Consider the following 23,561-nt stretch of genomic DNA (forward strand, 5'->3'; position numbering starts at 1 on the left):
CCTATGTAAGCTCTTCTGTGAGAGATACACAGACAGACATTAGCTCTGAACAGAAGACAAGTATTTTGAAATGGGAAAAGCTGAAACAAAGTCACAAGGATATCAATCTGCTTCAGAGGACAACAAATGGTGAGTACACATAAGATCTGATTCCCCTTATTGGTAAGCAATTGAATCTCACTGCAGGAGTGTTTTTTCAAACCACTAACAACCTTGTTTGGTTTATGTGATTTATTTTATTCATTTAAATGAATGGATATCCATGATTCCCAGAGGATGAATTCTAATAACTTTAGTGACCCCTTAACTTTTCATCAAGAGCAATCAGGCCATTTTTTTCTTTTTTTTTATTTAATATTTGTCAAAAACATTTTGAAAAAATTGTTCTGCAAAACTAATGATATTCCCACGAGCCTCAGCTTTACTTAGTGTTTAGTGCTAACAAACAAATGTTACCAATTTATCATCTTCACTAATATGATGAAGATGATAAATAATATACCTGCTAAACATCAGCATGTTAGCATTGTCATGGTGAGCATCAGTAAGAGCTTACAGAGCGGCTAGCACGACTGTAGACTCTATGCACCGCAAAATTTGCCCTTATTCATTTTTAACAGAAGCGAGCAATTTACTTCACACACAGTGTGCGATTCCAGGTGATGCGGAACTGACCGGCGATGTGGAAATGTGAGGGGTTGAAAGTTCAAAAATGTCTTTATGCAAATTTGGGGCAAAATCACCTAGAAGCTCTGTAGTGATGCAGATGAAAAAGTGATGCAGTCTTATTCATCATCACCATTGTAGTTTCTGGGATTCATCCTTTTCCTCCAAGATTACAGATACAAGTGACACTTGTACACAGCAACGCGCAGGAAGTGGCTGAGGCGATGAGTATCAGTATTGTTAGTGATGAACCATTTTTGTATTGCTAACCCTGAATGAACTGAAACTGGAGAAGTTTAGGATTACATTGTGTATTATTTTATGTACAGAGATGGTACTATGACGTGTTTGGCTTAGTTTCGTATAAAAATGGAAAATCTAGTCTGGATATTGCTCAAAAATATACCTACCAACACTTCTAAAGTGTACTCATTACACAGTATCTCATTTGTTTAATCTGTACATAAAAAGAAATGTAAAAATGACACATGATGAGCTACATATTTCTTGACGAACAACCATTTATATCCGTCTGCCCAGTACTTCTGTGCAGTGTTTCTGGCCATAGTACGGGTTGCCAGATACAGTCTGTGAGCACAGGTTTTGGTCTCTGTGGCACAAAAAGATGACAGGATTTTGGGATTTTGCACACGGTCCCTGCACCTGACTGTTGGTCACCAAGAAATTGTTCCAACATGTAACGCCCCCTAAAAATGGTTATGTACTGATTAAACAACTTTACAACTAAAAGTTAAACATTTAGATTTTGAATGTGTAGCCAATTTATCAAAATAATGTGTACATGAAAGGGAATGAAAGTGTACAACTCAGAGCACAGGCCAAAAAAGGTTCACTACCTGCTCGACCCATATAGACTTTGCACTGGGATGACGTCATTAAAAAAAAAAAAAAAAAAACAACAACAACAAAAAATGAAGGCATACCAGTGTTATGGAGTGTCAAGCTGCAAAGCAGGAGTAGGACCCAAACACAGACTTGCAGGTAGAGCTGGTACAGATCAATAATTTTATTAACAAAAGGCTTCCACTGAATTGGCGGGCAAAAGCAACTCTCCACAGGTAAGCAGTCCAAAACAGAAACACAAGTCCAACAAAGACAGGAAGCAAAACTAAAAGACACTTGAGGGAAGGAGGCTATTTCAAAATAAAACAGGATATAACAGAACACAAACCCAAAACCATGACAACCAGCCTGAACAGCTGCCAGCTGTGGGCCTGAAGAGTTGGCTCGGTTGTTGTTGTTTTTTTATGAATTGCCCTGGTTAAAGCATCAGCTGAAGACAGAGCAAGTATATTTGAAACCTTGTTGTCCTTCATAACGCTTTAATTTGCCCAAAATTCTAATGCAGCAATTAATCTCTATTTCCTGATAACAAAAAGAGGGGAACACACCAATCAGAGACCAAAACATGTAATTTGAAACAGAGTCATAAAACATAAAACAAATAAATTGCAAGCAATTGAAAGACATGAGAAACATGTATAAAACTGCAATGTCTTAAAGTCCCTTAATACTAGAGAAGGGAAACAACTTCTCACAGCAACAAAATCATTTTTATTGACACAAAGGCACAGCTGGTGACCCAAGATGATCCTTTCTCTCCCTCCCTGTGCGTCAGTCTCTGTCCCACACAGACACCCTGAGGCCCAACATCCACAGCCCTCCACCACAAAGTTATGTTACATTCAACACAGACGATTTCTACATGTGGTGTGTGAAATACCACACATTTATGCAATATACGAAACACACACAAACTCATAATATCTGGTATAATGTCTGGTGCTCTGATGAGTGCATTCAGTTTAACATATTGTTTTTTCTCACTTATTTTATTGATACTAAGAGCATTGTTATATTGGTAGTATTAGCTTTATTGGATGTATTTGTTTCCTTCTATGGTTGTAATGATTTGTTTACGAGCCCTTGTTTTCCTTGGTGACCGCGGAAACTAGTTGTGAACACACTGACATATTATCACTTGTTAAGTTGACATTGTGAACTAGTTAGCAAACAGTCATTTACACATCCAGCAGTTATGGAGCAACCATATCATTTATTTGAAGTTGTGTTTCTGGACACCTGGTGAATGTAAGTCCAATATTCATTCTCTTCTAGCTCTGTCTTTGGTCTCTACCAACTCCTGCAGTACCAGCTAGTCGCTAACTTTGTCTTGCTGCCATTTGGTGCTCAGCAGGTAGTGTACAGTGGGTTTATCAGAGCGTTTTTGCGGAACACAGCTGCCTGCTTCGGCAGAAAATTACGGTATGAGAGCTGTGAGAGTGAACCAAAACAGTTTGCAGACGGACAGCTAAATAATGAGCTGAAACTTGTTATAAAGCCAACGGGAGCTATAGATTCAGGTGATAATTCTCTGTAGGTTCATCACTATGGAGTGACCCTTTTACATTGTCACGTTGTTTTCACCGACTGGACTACTGCAACTCCTTCCTTGCTGGACCCCCTAGCTCTGCAGCTAGTCCAGAATGCTTCTGCCTGTTTGGTGTTCAGCCTTCCAGACCACTCTGCTTCTCTGTCTTCCTTACACTGGCTGCAGTTCACATTTATTTCAAGACTCTGGTGCTGGCCTACAGGGCTGTGAAGAGAACTGCTCCTTCTACCTCCAAACCATGGTCATACCCTACACTCTGGCGTGACCATTTGCACTCCTCTGCCTCTTGATGATTGGACACCCTATCACTTTGAAGATGTGTCTCTTTTCTGTTCAGGGGGCTGGTGGGGGCATGTTGTTTAAAGTACTGTTGAGATATGAAATTCGATCCAGAAAGTCCAGTTCAACATTATGCATTTAAAGGCTTATCAGATGCCAAAATACTGCACAATGGTTTGTAATACTCACAGACAGGATGATTTTACAACTCTGGAAAGTTATTGCGTAGGTAACTATTTTATCTTTCATCATGATAATCATCCGGAAACAGTAGGAATACAGTGTTCACGGTTCAAAGTAATCTACCAGGAATGTAGAGTTGAGTTGAGTCTGGTTCACTTTTTAGCTGGATGACCCTGCATTGTTATGTTGGAGCCCCCTGCGTTGGCACTCTGCTGAGTCGAAGGACTGGCCTCATGAATGATAGGGCAGAGTCCTTTCACGCAGGGTTCAAGGCTGTCTGAACGCTGCCTTTCCAAGTACTTGCACCTTGTCTGTGAACATGTTTTAGCTGTTTACTTGTTACTACGGAATAAGAAATGCACATATTTCAAGTCCCTTGAGACAATGTAATGTAATGTAACATATAGTGGTTTATAGAGTGTGTGGTAATGTATAAATCATTTGTTGTCTTTTTTTTCTGACATTGCACTTACTAGCTTTTTCAGGAGCTTTCAACCACATCTCACAGTCTTCATCTGAGGATGGCATTTGCTCAGTTGCTCATGTTGGGATTTAAAATGGTTAAAGGGGGGCACCCACTTGTGTAGGTGCGATCAATTAATTATGGCTATCAGAATTATCAAAGATAATCTTAAATAACTTTAATTTATAAAGTCCTCGGGGCACCACTCTTCTTAACGAAGAGAAATGATTAATTGATTGAGTCTCATAAAATACACTAAACTCAATTTGGAACTCAGATTAATAATTAAATTAATAACTATATCAAAATTACCATTGATAGCTATTAGGTTGAAGGGTTTGGAGTTCAACATAGAAAAGATTGGCAAATTACTCACTCTTGTGAAACATTAAAGAAGCCAGTAAAATTTTACAAAAGCATTTATTAAAAGATAAACAAAGCAAAAACACACACTGTGAAGTCTAACTCTAAACAATAAACTACAGAACAAAGGGTGTGTGTGTGTGTGTGTGTGTCTGTGCGCCTGCGTGCGTGCGCAGGTCTGGGTGCGCGCCAAAAGGAATGTATGTATGTTTCTTTGTTCTGCCTCCATATGTCTCGCGTGCACGAGCATGAACCCAAGTGGTCAGAAACAAAGGTGAAGCAGGTGCTTTAAAATGACTCTCCACTGTGTGTGTGGTTGTGTTCAAGTCAAATTAGAGGTGTATGTGTGTGGCCTGTTAGCTGGCGGTCAGTCTGTTGTAGACGAGCCAAGCTGGGAAGAATTGTGGTTCCGCGGTGGAAGCGTCTTTTGCTGTGCAGTGTCCGTTTGTAGAGATCTGAGGAAGCCGGTCGCTCTGCCTGTGGTTGTCCTTACAGAGTTAATAACTCGGCGTTAACTTGCTTTGTTCTTCTTAAAGTTAGCTAGCAGGCTTTGTGAGTTAGCCATTGGCACTAAGCCTTATTGCAGAGATCTAACAGGCCTTAAAAGTGCTGTGGTAGTTTAGGAGACTTCGGCTCTGCTACATGTTTCTGTTCCGAGCAGATTACACGGCAAAGCCAGGAGGAGAGAGTTCAGGTGGGTGTCTGCTGGTGAGCAGGCCATACTAAGAGGGTGACAGCCACGGCGGTCTGCCGCAGTGAAGGATTCCAGGAAAAAGAGAGAAAGAACAAATGATCGCTGACCTTTTTATTGATCTGGTGACATCCGGGTCACAGGTCAGACTGGCCAATACTGCATTCAATAGCTCTCAGGATTGTGGGACAAAAGAGAATGCAGTCTCCTAACAAAGGTTCAGTTAACAATCACCCAAATGAATGAATTAATCTGTGGAGTCCCAACACTCACATGACATACAGATCCGCACTACCGAAGTTCCATACTTCCATATTATAACAGCTGAGCCATCTCTATGACAACCGTAACCATGGTTACATGCTCTGTTACATGGACCTTGAGATTATATTGAAATTATATGGTCAAACTACAATTTTCTGTGTCAAAAATGAACTTTCATGCTCAATTGTACAACCTGTTTGGGCAATACTGTATTTAACTATGTTCATACTAATAAACAAATTAAAATTTGACTTTAAAACATAAACACATAAATTTGTATAAAATGTGATAACAGTCTCTGAGATGACAGACATCATACTGTAGTAGTAGTAGAAAAAAAAACAAATTGACAGATTTACTATACCCTTGTCAGCAAGTTAGAGTTAAGTTAAGTGTTGAGACATTTCACCAAAAAACAAAAATGTAAACCTGCTGGTGGTGCTAGATGAAATGAATGGTTTCACCCTCTGTGGATCGTGAAAGCTGTCTAGACCAAAGTGGTGGACATACTGACGACCTACATTGCCACCCACAGAGCCATGTTGCTGGCTTGCTACTGTGCAAATCCCTTCCTCTTTACTGTGAGACCATGTGGCCTTGTTTAACAGACTCCGCCTTAAGTTGCTCATTCAGAAACACATATCATCCCCGCCCCCTCCTCTCTCTGTCCCTCTTGCTCTTTCTCTCTCCCTCATTGTCACACAAACACAGCTCTCTCAAACCTCCACTCATGGGCTCACTCATGGTCAGAGCTGAGAAGAGCACTTGTCCAGGGGAGACTGGGGGATTTAGACTTGTATTTTCCCCAAAAGGCACCAGATGAATCACACAGAACCACAGACTACTGACGTGAAGCAGCCTTTCTCAGGTACTCTTTACCAATCCCTTTCCCTTGAGGTCATAAGCAGGTTTTTTTCTCTCTTTATGTTTGTCCTTTGTAGAAATTGTGAGTGTACACTACTGTGATTTAATTTATTGAACAGGAAACAAATGGTATTCTTGCTGTTCAGTGACAGCTGGGCTTTTGTGGCTGCACTTATGCTTGGCGCTTGTAGCTGTATTAAGTAGGCCAAAGGTTACTGGCTTCACTGCAGTGAGAGCAGCTATTTCCCTTTTTTAGTGTAACACGTCAGGCTGTGATCATTGCTGCTAAAAGCTCACATTGTTTTAAACAAAACTGTTGTGCAAATATTTGAACAGATTACATAATATCAAACTCTTAATTTAAGAAATTACTTTGACAAAATTTGACTGAATACATTTCTTGCTATGATTGTTTTCAGAAAATACAAGCTGCATACATAAATTCTGTAAAGAGTTTTTTATTTATTTTGCAGCATCTGAACTCCTAAAAGCAAAAGAGTTATTGACGTTATTAAAAAGCAGAACAACACCATGGAGTTAGTGAATGTTACAGTTAATCTGTTTTTTACATACATGGTCAGATAATCAAAACAGAAACCTATTTACTACTGAGCCCATGCTTCCCTGTCAGGGGTGGACTGGGATAAAAAAAAGAAACCTGCAGACCAGCAATTATTCCTTACACTGCCAAGTTTCTCAAAGTTTGGTCACATGTACAGTAGAGCAAATTATCTGATAGGTACAGTAAGTCCTTTCCTCTGGTCACTCTGCCTCCTAGGATTTACATTCCTGTGCAACTAATTTGTGATAGCATATGTGTTCCACTAGCCTCAGCCAGACAAAATATTTTCCCTTTTTTTAAAAAAAAGCTTAAACATAATACTGGGGTTTTCTGTCTGGTTATCATCAATAGTAGACTACTTTTTAGCCAAGTTAGAGGTGTGGCTGTAGGGATGGCAGTGTCGGCCAGTCCACCACTTTGGTCCATACTGAAATATCACAATTGTTGGATTGCCATGAAATGTTGTACAGAAATTCATACTCCCCAGTAGATGAATCCTGCTGACTTTGGTGATTCCGTGACTTTTCATCTTGTTGCACAAGCAAGTCAAAATTTTAATTTGTCCAATACCAAATACCAAATAGGCCTACCTGCAAAACTAATGAATGATACTTTGTTTTTACTGCTAATTAGAAAATGTTAGCATGCTAACATGCTAAACTAAGATGGTGAACATGGTAAACATTATACCTGCTAAACATCCGCATGTTAGCATTGTCATTGTGAGCGTGGTGTTAGCATTTAGCTCAACTGCACAGCTGTGCCAAAGTGCAGCCTCACAGAGCTGCTAGTAGACACTTGCGGCATGCCCCAAATCCATACTACATACTAATTCTATACAGCATTTACTACATACTAATCATCATAATATACTGTTTTAATAGTGAGTATACAAAAATCATCATCCTCAACTGCTTTATACTAACAGGAAATGACACAATATGTGCAACATTAGACATCCATTAAACTGCGACTTTGTAATGTCACTGTTAAATGTGAAGTTAAATTTCACAAATAGAAAGCAAAATGGCTGTCTTAAGATTGATTACTTATTTTTGCTTTCTGGAGCTGTTTCACCTCCACTAATTTATTTAGATTTTTTTTCAGATGTGAGCAGCTCCTCCATTTCCATTATGGGAGAATAATGCATGGTATAGGCCATTGTGACCACACTATATTCTAAAAGCCTGCATAGAATTAGTATGTAGTATGCCTGGAGCTTCAGTACAGAAGCCTAGTCTTGCCTTCCCTCTAAGGTGGACAAGAATTTGCCTGCCTAAGGTTAAAAGTACATGATTCAAAAAATAGGCTGGTTTGCAACTAATTGTCTACTTCCTACAGCCCTCCCTGTTTTCTAAGATAGAAAGTAGTCACTCTAGTTAATGACAGCTCTTTTCTAATGCAACTGTTGATGTAGTGCTGGAAAATATTTAGGATGCAATTGTACTTTGCTTCCAAGATAATGGGGATTTAGGGCCTGTCTAGCAAACAAACAGAATTGAGTCTCATAGACTGACTTAAGACACATGCCATCTGTAATTTTGCATCTCTCAAAGATAAACTGATGACACTTGAAATAAGAATGGTTTCAAATATAAACCATGTATATGAACCTCTTTGTAAAAAGTGAGTAGTGAAAGATCTTGGAAACAGCCCTGTGTACTGTGTTTTGAGATGGTGACCATTCATTAGGCTACAGTGAAAGTTTCTCACCCAGCACAAACACCAATAATGTTTTGTCCTTGTCTGGTTGGCTTTGGCTCTTACTATTGACTATGCTGAGATGATATTACATGCAAATAAAACAGCCTTTCTAAGCTCTAAGGAAGTTTGACAAATACTACAAATTATTGCTTTAAAACTTCACAATATAATGTGTAATATTGGACCATGGATTTCACAATTTTTTTAATGCTAGTCTGTGCATAAATGCTTTTTGGTACATGGTATTTATTTGTTGTTGTCGTAGACAGTTCAAGTATGCCAGACAAGTGAAAAAATATTTGAGTAACAGATAGTCTTGTGGTTGAAGTAGTGTTTCCTTCTGTAGGAGAGTCCTTGAGCTACTGACTCCCCACCAGGTTTGAGGTTGCTGTTGTGTGTTTGATTCTGTAATCAGGATGCCTGCAGTATTTTCAAGCAGTCGTCACAGTAAAACATCTGGTCTTTATTTTGTTGTAATTTTTTGGGTTACGGAATGGATTTTAAAGCATTATGACCTTATTGTAACCCATGATAAAGTTGTTAGAGCTGGTGTAAGGTTAAGGGTTAAGGTTAGGGTTAGTCAAATGACAAGATTTGCTTCAACTAGTTTTCAATTAGTTTAAGTGCTGTTTAGATTTGTCTGTGGACAGTGAAACACAAACCTGTTCTACAAGCAATTGACAACAACAATACTGGGCTTCTCCTTGAGCAAGACACTCAATCCCCTGATGTTGGCACCTTGCAAGCCAGCCTCTGCCATCAGTGTATGAATGTGTGTGTGAATGGGTGAATGTTGTAAATTTGTGTTGTAAATATATATAAATGTGTAAATATATATAAATGAAGTCCATTTACAGTCCTAGTCCATTTGCAGTCCTAAAGTCCTAAATAAGAATGTGTTCTTGCACAACATGTCTGGTTTTAATGAGGATTGAAGGCTCAATAGTTTAATAGTTAATAGGCTTAATAGAAATTATATTTGAAAAAGCAAAAGCAAAAATCCATCCATCCATTTTTTTCCATCCATTTTCTACCGCTTGGTCCCGTTAGGGGTCGCGGGTGACTGGAGCCTATCCCAGTGACTTTGGGCCTTAGGCAGGGTACACCCTGGACAGTGGCCAACTCGTCGCAGGGCTAACACAGACACAGACAAGGACAGACAACCATTCACTCTCACATTCATTCAATACGGGCAATTTAGAGTTATCAATTAACCTACACATGCATGTCTTTGGACGGTGGGAGGAAGCCGGAGAACCCGGAGAGAACCCACGGTAACACGGGGAGGACATGCAGACTCCACCCAGAGAGATTGTGTGATGTTGGTCTGGTCCGGGAATCGATCCCACGAACCCACGATCTCCTTATTGGGAGGCAGGAGCTTTAGCCGCTCTGCCACCGTGCAAAAAGCAAAAATCCTTTAAAGCAAATTAATTTATGTTTAAAACAAGTTATTTATTGTTCATTTGTTAACCTGTGTACAATTTGCTAACAAAATAAGATATTTTCTATACAAATAATAAGAATGAATAAAGCCCATTGTGGGTGAACATACTGTTCCTATGTTGAGCAGTTCTGTACCAGAACTTGTCTTCCAGGATAACAATGACACCATTTATAGGACATGAACTGAATATATGATAAACATATAAGCTTTAGAGCAGTGGTACCTCTTATCCCTAGTTTGAATCTCACACCCAGCACCAAAGGGAGGAATTTCTCTAGTGAACTAATGGGATCTAATGTGTGGGGACACCGACCTTGATAGGCATAATCAGGTTGAAATCCCACTGAAATGTCTTTGAGAAAGACGTTGAATAACTATAACTCCTATTGACACTGGTCTATTGTCTCACCTCACTATGACAGTGGACTGTCAGAAAGATAATTTTCAGAGACACAGAAACACCATGATCGAAGCTAACTAGTTTGTGTCGTACAACCATGTCTGAAGGCAACAGTGTTTAAAACTGTTCTGAATCACCACACTCGAGCGAGGGTGGAAAGCCCCTGTGCCCCATAGAGAGGAGCGAGACGTGATTATCATTCAAATATGGTGCACACTTTCAGACAATGTTTTTTTTTTTATCTCATTAATTGTGTGTATATCAGCAAACTCCATGAATCAGCAAAAGTTGAAGAAGAGCAGCCGGAGGACATCTAAGGGAAGCCTAGAAAATATTCCCTCCATAAAATATGGTCCAGTTTCCATGTTCTCTGCTTTTGTACAGTAATCAGTGAGGCCCGGTCCCCAGAAACACTCCACTCCAGTGACCTGCATCATTTTTCCAAACTGGTTCTTGTCTCATCTGTGGTCTGATAAACAGTAAATTCATCATATTCAGTGCACATATCATTTTTTTTCCAAGCTACTGTAGTTGTCATATTTTGTGGGACCCACATGAGTACAGAGCAAGTTTTAAACATGATAGATGAGTACTGAGAATACCGAGCTAGCTTCTTAGCTGAAGACACATAGTTTTGCTTAATGAAGCAGAAATGCATAAAGAAATGTAAAAAGAAAAGACAGAAATAAATATGTTTGGAGAAGTAAATGGGGGAGAAATGCAAATATATATTATCTTTTCACAGCAGTTATTGTCATTTTACCATTTCCTTTATCCTTTATCCAACTTTTCTGTACAAAGTAATTACAAATGATACAATTAAAACCTTTAGACCTTATTTAAGCAAATCAAAGCACCCCAAACAACAATAAATATTTGCTACTTTTTAAATCTATTCCACACTTTGACAGGGTTGTTATTCAAATGGCCATTAATACATTAATGTAAATCCAGATTATCTAAAAAATGTTATGATCGGTCCACTAGAGCTAGACAAATAAATCAACCAGGCCGGTATATCGGCAGATATTAGTTTATTGTAGACATATCATCATTTGTGATAGCCAATAAGTAACAAGAAATTGCAGTACAGAAAGTGGAGGTAATTTAGAGAGCGCTGATTGCACTGTTGATTTTTAAGCTATAAAATGTCCTGCTCAGTATGTCTCAAAACTCCCAAATATCAATATTAGTATCAGCCTCAAAATTCCAGTATCAGTCTGGCTTTAGTGTCAATTGATGTAATGCCACCAGTCAAGCTTGCTGTGCAGAAGCTTTGAACACCATCTAATTCTTCTTGTTGATTTGAGCGTTTCAGGATTTTAAGCTTTTTAACAGTAATGTAGTAGCACACATATTTTCCAGTCTATTTGCTTCACTCCCACATCAAATCCAAGGCAGCAACACAAAAGCAACATTGATGGAAGAATTACCCTCATTTCAAGCAGCACTGACCCTCTGCTGACCTAATGCAGTGAGACTGCAGGCATTGTGCAGATTTTGAACATTAATATACAGTAATTAAATCATGTCAATATTGCTGCTGTGGTTAGTTATGTTGTAACGTCATTTACTCTGTACTGAAAAGTGTAAATACTGAGAATGTGTTCTTTAGTGACCATTTGCTACTGCAAAATAAAATCCACAAATAACATAAATAATTAGAATTAATACACAAACCCTACATAGTTTTAAAAATGTAGTATTTTGAACATCGTAATTCTGTCAGTGAATGCTACTGAAAGGATTTGTTTTTGGACACACAGGACTGCGGTCTTTGCCTCTGAAAGAATCTACTCTGATCTATTCAATCTTTTATCTAAAAATAACATTATTCTTTAACCCTTCTCTCGTTACAGTGCGATGGATAAGCTTTTTGGTCCACTGGTCAATTTCAAGCTGGACATCGGCACAGCCCATCCTGCACCCAGCACCCTGACCAGAGGACAATGGTCTAGCAAACTTGAGTTCCTCTTGGCTGTTGCAGGACAAATCATAGGCTTAGGAAATGTGTGGCGGTTCCCCTACCTGTGCTACAAAAATGGAGGAGGTAAGTTTTATTATATTCAAAGAAATTAGGAACAACACTGGAAAAAGCAGCTACTTTCTTCAAAAGTGCACACAGAATGAATGAAACAACTCAAACTGTGATAGAACTTGATGGCAACAAGAAATAAAAATTGAGTTAAGACTAAAAGCTGCAATAGCATGATTTATTTTTATATATAATAATAATAATCATAATAATGTTTGTCTATGTATTATCAGCCAAAATCTCAATTCGGAACTACTATGTAAATATTACCTTCATTTGAGTAACCCAAGATTTGCCAAGAACTATAAAGCTCCTCCTTTTCTCACCATTACAATACAGTAGATTAACAATGCACTACCGTGTCACATTACAGTTTTAAAGTAAAACAAACCACACCTGGCCACTGTTCAACAGCTTCACAACCAACTGCGACGTTGTTGTTCAGTAGCCAGGAGAGCTCAGTGCACTGCAACTTAAGAAATCACAAGCAAATAGACAAAAACGTTACCACTTTGATAACACATACGTTGCATTTAGGAAAAAACGCTGCAGTAACTAAACACAAATAAAGAAACTTTTACCAATTTGACAACGCATAGGTGTCATAAAGAAACACACTGTAGATACAGAAAACATGCATATACAGACAAGTGTTCAACCTACGAACAACTTATGTGGTGTACCTTTCCGTTTCCCCAAGGGGTGTTCTTCATCCCTTATGTACTCTTCCTCTTTACCTGCGGCATTCCCCTGTTTCTCCTGGAGACGTCTCTCGGCCAGTACACCAAACAGGGAAGTATCACCTGCTGGAGGAAAATTTGTCCCCTTTTTGAAGGTAAAGCTCTAGAATTACTATCAGAGTCAAATCAAATATATATGTGTATTTGAACATAAAAGATGGCGTAGTGAAGATATTTTTAAAGTAGAACAATGAATTATAAAAGGGACAATCTGTGATCTATTAATCTGAAATTGATTGATTGGTCTTTGATTGTTCTATTATATTTGAGTTTTAAATGTTTTCTGATGTTATGGAGGTTTTGTGATGTTTGTAGACAGCAATGAAACAGGCCTAGATTCTCAGTTCAAGTCAAACCTCAATGACTTACAGCATGTGAGCATGTGTATACATATAACATGATAAAAAAAAATTGGTTGGCCTTTAAGTCATAAAGAAAACTAAATATGGGGTGAGACATAGTCAAAATCTTTTTTTATTGCAGTGTCTCACATCTAATCCGTCACATCACAAATGCGCAATGCACTCACATTTTTCTACAGGTGCTGCAGTGAATGTAGGACAAAACATGAACACACACACCAAGAAATGTGACCTTACAGACAAAATTTGTATGTGTGCAAATATGTAAATGAAATATGTAATAGGGGCAGCGATACTGTGTTATATTTTCACAGTTTGTCACATACATATATACATACATATATTTTTTTCTAGATAAGAAAGTCAGTAATTACCAGTGGTTGGTTCTTACAACCATTCAGACACTTTTCTGCACATTTGAGCAGAGTTTTGTGTGCTCACACTTTTGCTACAATTCTTGCAGGCATATGTGATGAAGGTAATTTAACTGCCTGTAGAACAGAGAGAATCAGAGATGTTGGTAAAAATTCCACAACTTAAAGATATGAGTCCCGACAAGTCTTTGTCTCAGGTGTATTTCACTCAAACAAAGTGTATTCCCAACTAGTTAATTTGTTAACATGTCTGCTGCCCAGATTCTTTAGCAGAGAAATTAGTAAAAAATAAAACTTTTTCACCCAGTTTTACAACATGTGTTCTAAGAAACCCAACAAACTGTGTCAGGTTTGGTGAACTATTACACCCATTATCAAGAGGTATTTTGTCTTTGACGGATGGACGACATTGGTTAAACATTGCCTCCTGTGAGCTATCACATGTGGCTGAATGAGTCACAAAACTTGATGTACACATGCAGTCAAACACACATCTTTAGTAAATCTACAACAGTAGAAATAACAAGAACAGCCTGTTCTTGAGCAGTATCCCTCACTATTTGAGTATAATTACTCAAATAGTATATTAGTATAATAGTGATATTTTGGCACAAAAAAGACTGTAAGACGTCACTGTAACATGCTGGTTTGTTACTTTAATTTATTCTAAAACTATCTGACAGCCATAATTAGATGTTGCTTGCTTTCAAGTGTTGAGCTTGTGATTTAAATACTTTTTTGGTTGTTTTTTGTTGTTGTTGTTGTTTTTGTTTCCAGGGATGGGTTATGGCAGCCAGGTGGTTGTTTTATACTCCAGCATCTATTACATCATCATATTGGCCTGGGCTTTCCTGTATCTCTTCTTCTCTTTCAACTCTGAACTTCCCTGGGCAAGTTGCAGAAACAGCTGGAACACAGGTAGGTCCCAGTATGTGATCTGACTGAATGAACACACATGGAAACAAACAGTGCCATAGTGACTCATTGCATTTGCACAAGGTTTAGGGAAATCATCATCATGTTACTGGCTGATTATTTTGCACATTTGAGGCTCTGGTTTTTGATCTGGAGTGCAAAGTCCAGCTGCTGGAAACAAGTCTTGAGGTGCCAGGTTTGCTCTGCCTGGCTTGGTTTTTTAACTTCATGTTACATAACATACTTAAAGATCCCTTCCAGACACAACATGTCTCCAACTTCATTGAAAAGTCCATTCTCAGTGAATGTGTGCTGGAGGTTTCAAGTTTCCACATCACACTTGTATAAATTGCATACAGGACCAGGTATGGCTTCCAAACTAGTTGTACAAGATGTATACATCTTAAACTGAGATTTTAGGTGCACACAGAGGAACTTTCCTCCTTCAGACACCACAAATTTGTGTAAAATGTTATTTGAATCCATGTATTATTGTCATTAATATTCTAGGCTATATGGAAATGCCCCCTTCCCATTTTTATAAGTAAAAATATATACATAAAATAAAATACTAGCACAATTTACATGCAGGAATAAAAAGAAAGAGGGATACACCGGGAGTACAATAGGTTGTCTGTTGTTGGAGAAATTTGGGCTCCTCTGATTAGTGTTATGGCTGAATTTATGACACTTTGACTAACATGTGATTTTACAAAGGAGGCCTCAAGCCCTGTGATTGTGTTGTTTTGTGGCATGTGGCACCTGATGTTCCTGCTATAAGATTAGGTGTACATCGAGAAGGCTCTGTGCTACTTACACCGATAACTTGGGACAGAGACAGTCTCTTTCTTTGTCTCATCTTTCTACTGATGTAACCTGTAAACCACCATCCACCATTATGCTATAAGAAGTGTTGCTTTTTGTATGTAAACTTATACAACTTATACTTGTATTATGTTGGCTGTGCTCCTTTGTACATGCTGCCCCAATGCTTCTCTGTCGAGAGATCTGTGTTTGTAATAAATCCATATATTCATGTAAGGACAACTGAGGCTCTTTGAGTTATTTGTTTATTGAGGACCATCTCTTCAGTTCAACTTTTCTTCAACAAATGCCCTGTTTAAAACATCCTGTGTTCCTTTGCAACAGAGACCTGTGTGGAGTTCAATCAGAGGGCTGATCATCTCAACTGGACTGTAGCTGAAAATGCAACATCACCAGTAAGAGAGTTTTGGGAGTGAGTATGAAAACTAAATCAAAAATTCAAATATGACAATAAGTTCTCAAAGTGAGTTGACATTTATGAATTATAAATGAAAATGTGATTTGCAGGAGAAGAATTTTGAATGTCACAGGAAGTGTCCATGAGTTAGGCAGCATACAATGGGAGTTGGCTCTGTGTCTTCTGTTGTCATGGATCATCTGTTACTTTTGTGTGTGGAGAGGAGTAAAGTCCACAGGAAAGGTAGGACAAAGACTTTTCTATGTTGTATGCAAAGTACCAAGCGAATCTTAAACTGACAACGCATTCTTTAAAAACTATGAAATCATAACAATTTGCAAGATACGATGCCTCTATCACTACTATCAATTACAGATTGAGAACATGATGTGCTTGTACAAAGTTCATGGTTGATCATAAATGTTTCTAGCACACAGGTACAAAAAAAGTGAGAAAGTGTTATAGTGAGGCAGCCACGGCACAGGACTTTCAAGTTCAAGTTCAAGTGGGTTTTATTGTCATTCTCAGTGCAAACGGTGCAAAATTAAGACAGTGCAGGACAATAAATAAAAAGGTAAAAAGACAAAAGATACTAAGGTAAAGACAAATGCAAGACTAAAGACGATAGAAATAACAAGATAAATAACAAGAGCGCCCCGGTAGTTCACCTGGTAGAGCGTGTACCATTAAGGCTGAGTCCTTACCACAGCGTCCCATGTTAGATTCCAACGTGGGGCCCTTTGCTGCACGTGATTCCCACTCTCTCCCACCTTTCCTTTCTATCTCTGAAGCTGTCATGAAAATGCCCCCAAAAAAGAAGACCAAACATAAAAAGACATGATATAGATTAAAGTGTCCATTTGCAATTAAAGTGATTACAGTGTCCAAAAAGTCCAAAGCTCTGGTTGACTGTGTGTGTGTGTCTCTACAAAAGCCAGTGTAAGTGAGGTTTATTATGTGTTTGATATATGCTAAGTGAAGTGAAATAAAGCAATCGATGTCTACAATTTTGCCATAAATAAACCCTCATCATGGCTCTCCCACAGGTCGTTTACTTTACTGCCACATTTCCATATGTGATGCTTGTGGTGTTGCTTGTTCGTGGACTCACGTTGCCTGGGGCCCTAGATGGGATCAAGTTCTACCTCTACCCAGATCCATCCCGCCTCACTGATCCACAGGTGCGAGCGGATTTCACTACTTCCCTGTTTTATGTGGCTCTACTGAACCTACTGCCTCTTCATTACAAACACATGTTGTTTGGACAAGCATTGCTCAAACACAGCAGTTTATTTGAAGTTTCCAAAGATATAAAGCTATTTGTTTGGATTTCATCATATTATTACATTCAATTTAAAAATAATGTAGCTTAAATTGAGTGCTGGAATAAACATGTATAGAACATTTAGTATATATGACATATTTTAAATAGATGTAATTTAAATGTAATTTATTGTAGATGAAAACATGCCCTTTATTTGTCTTGCAGGTGTGGATGGATGCTGGCACACAAATATTTTATTCCTATGCTATTTGCATTGGATGTCTAACTGCACTTGGCAGTTATAATAAATACAACAATAACTGTTACAAGTAAGTTTGATACAATATATATTATGTGTTTTTCAGTTTGGGTATCAAACACACACACAAAGAAAGAACACAGTCCAACAATGTTGCCTAGGTAGCAGCTTCAGTAGGCCAGTGATTTAAAAATCAACAACCGTTGGAATTATACAAAATGATACAAAAATGCCAAGCACATTTTTTATTACATGTGATACAGAACTAAATTTCAAAATACACCTACCTCAGAGCCTTATGTCAGAATGTAGTTTCCAAGCGTCACCACTAAAGCTACACAAGACCTTCTGAGACATTTGCCAGAACATCTGAGCCTCTTCAATGACCATTTTAGGCAACATATTTCAGAGTAGTTTATACAAAAGGAACCCCATCATGTTGAAGTATAGTTTCCTCCAGAAATATTTCTAGTGATTCAGAAGTCATGCCAAACATGTAACTAGCCTTATTAGGCCAGTTTAGGATATGAGTCACAACTACGGAAAGAAAATTGTACATAATAAATAATAAAGTATAAAATGTCTTTTTGTCTTTTTGATTTTAGGGACTGTGTGTACTTGTGCCTTCTGAACAGTGGGACCAGTTTTGTAGCTGGCTTTGCCATCTTCTCTGTGCTTGGATTCATGGCATATGAGCAGAACACAGACATATCAAAAGTGGCAGAGTCAGGTGAGAATGTTGAAAATTTTATGATTAAGAGAATAAATCAAGGAATTAATGAACCATTAAATTACTGAGCATTGTAGTTTTAGGCCATAAAAGTGAAATATTTTGACTCAGCAGCAGAAAAATAACCAGATGTCCGTTATTTCTTTTGACCATTTCATTCTCACTGCAGGTCCTGGCTTGGCGTTCATTGCCTACCCTCGAGCAGTCGCCATGATGCCTTTTCCTCAGCTCTGGGCGATATGCTTTTTCATTATGATCATCCTGCTTGGACTGGACAGTGAGGTGAACTGAGAATCAGTACAGCAGTTTTGTTTCTTTCTTGAATAAAGTTTGTGGACAGTATGTCTTTATAAAATTATGAATGGATTTTGTTCAGGATTACGTAGACAAAAGATACAGTAATAATAATGGACTACATTTACCTTATATTTGTCATGCATACATTGCATAACAGGCTTTATGAACTTGTAGGAGGTTTGGCTTTTAAACTTTTGAGGCCTGAGGTCTGTGGGTGTCTCACAGTTCTCACAGGGCTCACAGGGATCAGTTTATTACCTCTGTCAAGACAGTTATGTTTGTTTGTCTGATTGTATGTCTGTGTGTTAGTTACCACATAGTGTGAGAACATTTCATCATTATCATGAACTACTGCACTTACTAATATGACAAAAATCTGGCTCATGTATCCCATCATTTTTTGTCACTTTGTGTATCCAGATCCGGATGCAGATAAAAAAAAAAAAAATTTAGCATTAGGCTATTACAAAATAATTAGATTAGAGGATTATGCAGCCTTGGAAGAGGTATGCAGTCCCTGAGTACTTATCATCTCTGCAAAGTTTGTATGTAGCCTATGTGTGCTGCATAGGTAGAGTTACTGTGTAACTAGGAGGTCTGTGTTTCAGTTTGTAGGTCTGGAAGCTATCGCAACTGCAATTTCTGACGTGAATCCTTCCTTCTTCCACGTTGGCCATCGACGTAAACTTCTTCTGCTTGCTATCTGTGTTGTTAGTTTCTTCATTGGCCTTGTGATGGTTACAGAAGTAAGATCAAATTAAAATGTCACATCACTTGTTTTACAACAACCTTTTTTTCTCACGTTAAAAAAAACATAACACAACAGCTAACTGAGGTCCTGTCTCACACGCAGGGAGGACTGTACATCTTCCAGTTGTTTGACTACTATGCCTGCAGTGGCATGACTCTACTTCTCTTTGCCACATTGCAGTCTGTGTGTGTTGGATGGGTTTACGGTGAGTTAATGAAAAAGAGTAAAGTCCATGGTTTCTTCATTGTGATGTTGAATTCGCTCACCACAGCGTTTCCGTCTACTTACAGGTGCAGACCGGTTTTATGAAAACATAGAGGACATGATTGGATACAAGCCTTTTCCCCTGATTAAGTATTGTTTGAAATATGTCACGCCAGTAATATGCATGGTGAGTTGCAGTAAAAGTTTACTCAGTCAGTTTATATGCCAATTGACCATTAAGCTAAGCTCTGCCCCTTTAGTTACTGTTGCTACGCCTGTCAAGCCTCCATTTTGGCACAGCACAAATGATAATGATGTGTCAGATTGACTGCTTCTCATTTCCAGAGGGTGACCATTGATTTTGCTGGCTGAAATGACTGAAAATGTTGCTGGAAGATTTTACCTGTAGCTAGCTAGTGAATATGCTAATATTAGTTACACAAGTAAGTTGAAACCGGCATCTCTGGCTGACTTAATGTAATGTTTCCATCTGACTCATTTACAAGAAGAATTTTGTAAAACGGGTCTTGAATATACACTTGCAGAGCTGGTTAGTCGTAAGTATGAAAAATGTAAGACAAAGATTAGACTGTTATTTTGCCAAACAATCCTGTTTGGCTGCTTAGCTTAATTGCGTGTTTGTATTTTCAAACAGTATGTTTTCACCATTAAAAGAGAAAAGGCTTTTAGGTTGAGGACTAACCAATGTGTTTGGTGAATGTAACGCTATCTCGGATAACGAGTTCGGCTGGGGTTGTTTGAGTGTAAACTTCCCCAAATCCAATAAAGAGGAGGAGAGATGCTAATGTTAGCTTAGACTCTAATAGCATCCAGGGCCAGCTTCCACACAGTGGGGAAATTCTACACAGTGGATCTGCTAGGGGCTTTTTTTAATGTAACATTTAACCCCACAAACCACTGTAGTTAGTTTATGATGTGCTCCTTGGCCTTGGAAGTAATGCTATAATACTGTAGGTGGAAGCAAGTTAGCACATTAATAACTGCAGCTTACATTAGAGTAAATAAAAAAAATTAAAAAATTAAAAATACACTGTTTAATCCATTCCTGACACTTTTTCTCTATGTTTTTGTTTTTGGAAAGTCAAAAACCCCACAAAATCCCACAAAAAATATATATGTAGCGTATCACTCTTACTACAACCCCATGTATACCACTTCAACATATCGCGTCTACACTTTCTAAGCTATGATTGGATAATTGCTGTTAAGGAGACAGGTATAGCTAACAGTCAAGTGAGGCTTGAAGCTCATCAACAACAAAACTTGAATTAATCAACCTTTTTTTTAAAAAAGGTTTCCTTTAATAAGTTACTCTTATGAATTACATGTTGATTTAGCCTTAATTGTTCAATTTAAATGGTTTCACTTTCACTCCTTTGTAGCTTGAGTCAGGTGAATCAGGGTACATTTATGACATTTTGTAAATTGTCTTCCAAGACTTGAACTGCTTTCTCCATGACTATTTTCAGGGAACATTTGTTTTCTCCTTGGTCAAATACACTCCTCTGAAGTTCAACAACACAACTGAGTATCCGTGGTGGGGTTATGCTCTTGGCTGGTGGTTCACGCTCTCCTCTACACTCATGGTTCCTCTCTTGATGCTGTACAATGTGAGCATCACTCCCGGTACACTGCGACAGGTAAGCTGTTTGTATATATAAATGAGTCAACATGTCTCCAAAACACTTTGTGTTTGTGAGTTGTTGTTTTTTTTATTAAAATCTATATTCTTCTTTGATAGAGGATCTCCATCTTATGTACTCCAGCTGAGGACCTTTCTTTGAACAAATCAGAGAAGAAATCTCTTGAACTTCTCGACTTGACCTCATCTCCTGACAGCATGGTGTCCTAGAGACAAACTGGAGCAGCTTCAGATACCTGAAACATAATGAAAACCTTGCCCTCAATCCAGTGGTCCTACTCCAAGTTCCTTTTAAAGCAGTGGTTCCCAATCTTTTTGGTGTTTGAGTCAAACACCAAACAGTTTGACCTCTTAAAACAATGTCTACTTGTGACCCCTCCCCATCACTGGTTGTATATGTATACCAGTTGGGTGCAACCACTTTAACCAGACAAAGACTTTTAAATTTTTGTTTGAATACTTTTTAAAAGGCTTGAAATGCCAAAAATTATCCAGTACTTCACAAAGAAGCAAAGATTAAAGGGGGGAAAAAACATAATTTTGTGCAGCAGAATATTTTATTTCTGCTTTCCTTTCCTGTTAATAATAATCTTGTGACCCCTCAGATTTAACTCGTGACCCCTTGAGGGGACTCGACCTTCTGGTTGGGAATCACTGCACTAAAGGAATGGCTTCAAATTTATTATGATTTCACTACATTGAGCACTGCAGAGTTTGAATGCTGACTTAACAGAAATATTTTGAAGAATATGGTAAAGAGAATCTGAGCTCAAAGGTCCACTTACTGTACAGGGAACTTGTTTTCTCCTTGGTTTCTGTGCTTTCAGCCACATTTCATGGTCTTCAATCAGCAAGTGCAGACATCCCAACGCTGACAGCACTGACAGCTAGTGAGTAGGACTGTAGACTACTGATTATTTCCATTATCAAATTAGCTTTTTTTTTTTTTTTTTTACGACTGTGTCGTTTTTAAATGTCAGAAAATAATGACAAATGCACATCACAATTTCCCAGAGGCCGGAGGGATGTCGTCAGATGTTTTGTTTTGTCCAGATAACGAGTCAACAACCCAAAGACTTTCAATTTACAATAATATAAAATATATAAAACCAGCAAATCACATCACATCTGAGAACCTGGAACTTGAGAATGTTTGGAGTTTTTGCTTGATAAATGACTTTAACAATTAATCAATTGCTGATTAATATTCTGTCAGTCAACTAATTGATTAATCTCTTGATTATCATCATGACCCAAAGGTCATGAATGAACATCCATGCACAATTTCAAACTGATACTTGATATTTGAAATTGTTACTTATCTGAACAAAAAGTGTTGAGTGTTTGTTTTAGTTTTGTTTGTTTTTTTGTTTGTTTTTTAACCAAGTGGTTTAACTATTATCAGTTAAGTAATATAAGTAAACACTTGCCAAATAAGCCATACAGATTGAACACTTGAGTCACTTTAAGTCACTGTGAATGACAGAAATTACATTGCAAATTGTCAGTGTTAATTATAACTAAAGACAGCAGTGACATATAGAAGAAAGGTTATCTAACAATAAGGGTCAGACACTGCATGCACCTTAGCCGACTGAGCCACCAGGCTGTCCCAACACTAAAGTGTCTCTGACCTGTACAAAGTACTGCTACTGTAAACATGTGCATGTACTGCTCAGACAGGTATTAACATGTTTGTGTTTGGTGTTAAATGAAACAAAATGGTAATGCCAGCGAGTTGGATTGTGATGATGGAAGCACCATGCAAAAGAGTAACACTGTGCAAACCTGTTGGCTGCAACAGTCTGACACAAAAAGATATTTTTAACAGAGTTGTATAGATTGTATATTTTTACTGTAGTCCCAACTCTAAGCTTGTTTAACTATAGTTTTTATAGAAAATACTCATCAAGTTTTTAGATTGATGTTTCTATCATTTTGTATGTTTATTATTTCATATATAATTGAAATGTGTGGCAATAGTTCCTTGTATAACACGTAAATGCTATAATATCACATTTTTCATATTTAAGGATCAATGAAAATACGTTTTTTAAAAGAAAATGTCTGTTTTCGAGAGAAATCTGTGGCAGAAATCGTGTGAATGCATGTTGAAATTGACAATGGCACATTTTATATTACCTGATGTTAACAGTAAATACATCACGAAAAAACTGTTAGCTAATGTTTTATTAATGAAAATGTTTGTGATTGAATGAATCATAGCCTTGATATGTAATAAGTTGATTTCATGATTTCAATCTTATTAAACAATGCACCACTCTTTTAATACTTTCCATGAATGAGGCAATCGGTATATTAATGTGATAATTTTTAGACCATTAAAACCATGAAAATCTACAATTTGTAAATTAAATTGTTAATAGTAATTTGGCAATAATTCATAAATGATTTGATTTGATTTGATTTGCTACACATATCTAGA

At 37.9% G+C, this 23,561-nt stretch overlaps 1 protein-coding gene across 2 annotated transcripts; it reads left to right on the forward strand.

Annotated features, from left to right (window-relative positions):
• On the forward strand, nucleotides 1-23,412 carry LOC122863426 (sodium- and chloride-dependent GABA transporter 2-like). 2 transcript variants are annotated; one of them, XM_044169929.1, is made up of 15 exons: nucleotides 1-129; nucleotides 12,159-12,349; nucleotides 13,035-13,169; nucleotides 14,588-14,728; nucleotides 15,875-15,962; nucleotides 16,058-16,190; nucleotides 16,994-17,128; nucleotides 17,437-17,540; nucleotides 18,076-18,200; nucleotides 18,370-18,482; nucleotides 19,106-19,243; nucleotides 19,351-19,453; nucleotides 19,539-19,639; nucleotides 20,943-21,113; nucleotides 21,215-23,412. In XM_044169929.1, the coding sequence occupies exons 1-15, from the start codon at nucleotides 71-73 to the stop codon at nucleotides 21,323-21,325; spliced, it is 1,848 nt and encodes a 615-aa protein (XP_044025864.1). In that variant the 5' UTR covers nucleotides 1-70; the 3' UTR covers nucleotides 21,326-23,412. The 2 variants fall into 2 exon arrangements, with proteins under 2 accessions (XP_044025864.1, XP_044025874.1); XM_044169939.1 differs by lacking the exon at nucleotides 1-129 and adding an exon at nucleotides 6,010-6,190.
• The last annotated feature ends 149 nt before the right edge of the window (nucleotides 23,413-23,561 follow it).

This window comes from Siniperca chuatsi, linkage group LG2 (assembly GCF_020085105.1).
Source record: "Siniperca chuatsi isolate FFG_IHB_CAS linkage group LG2, ASM2008510v1, whole genome shotgun sequence".
In the NCBI taxonomy this organism is placed as follows: Eukaryota; Metazoa; Chordata; class Actinopteri; order Centrarchiformes; family Sinipercidae; genus Siniperca; species Siniperca chuatsi.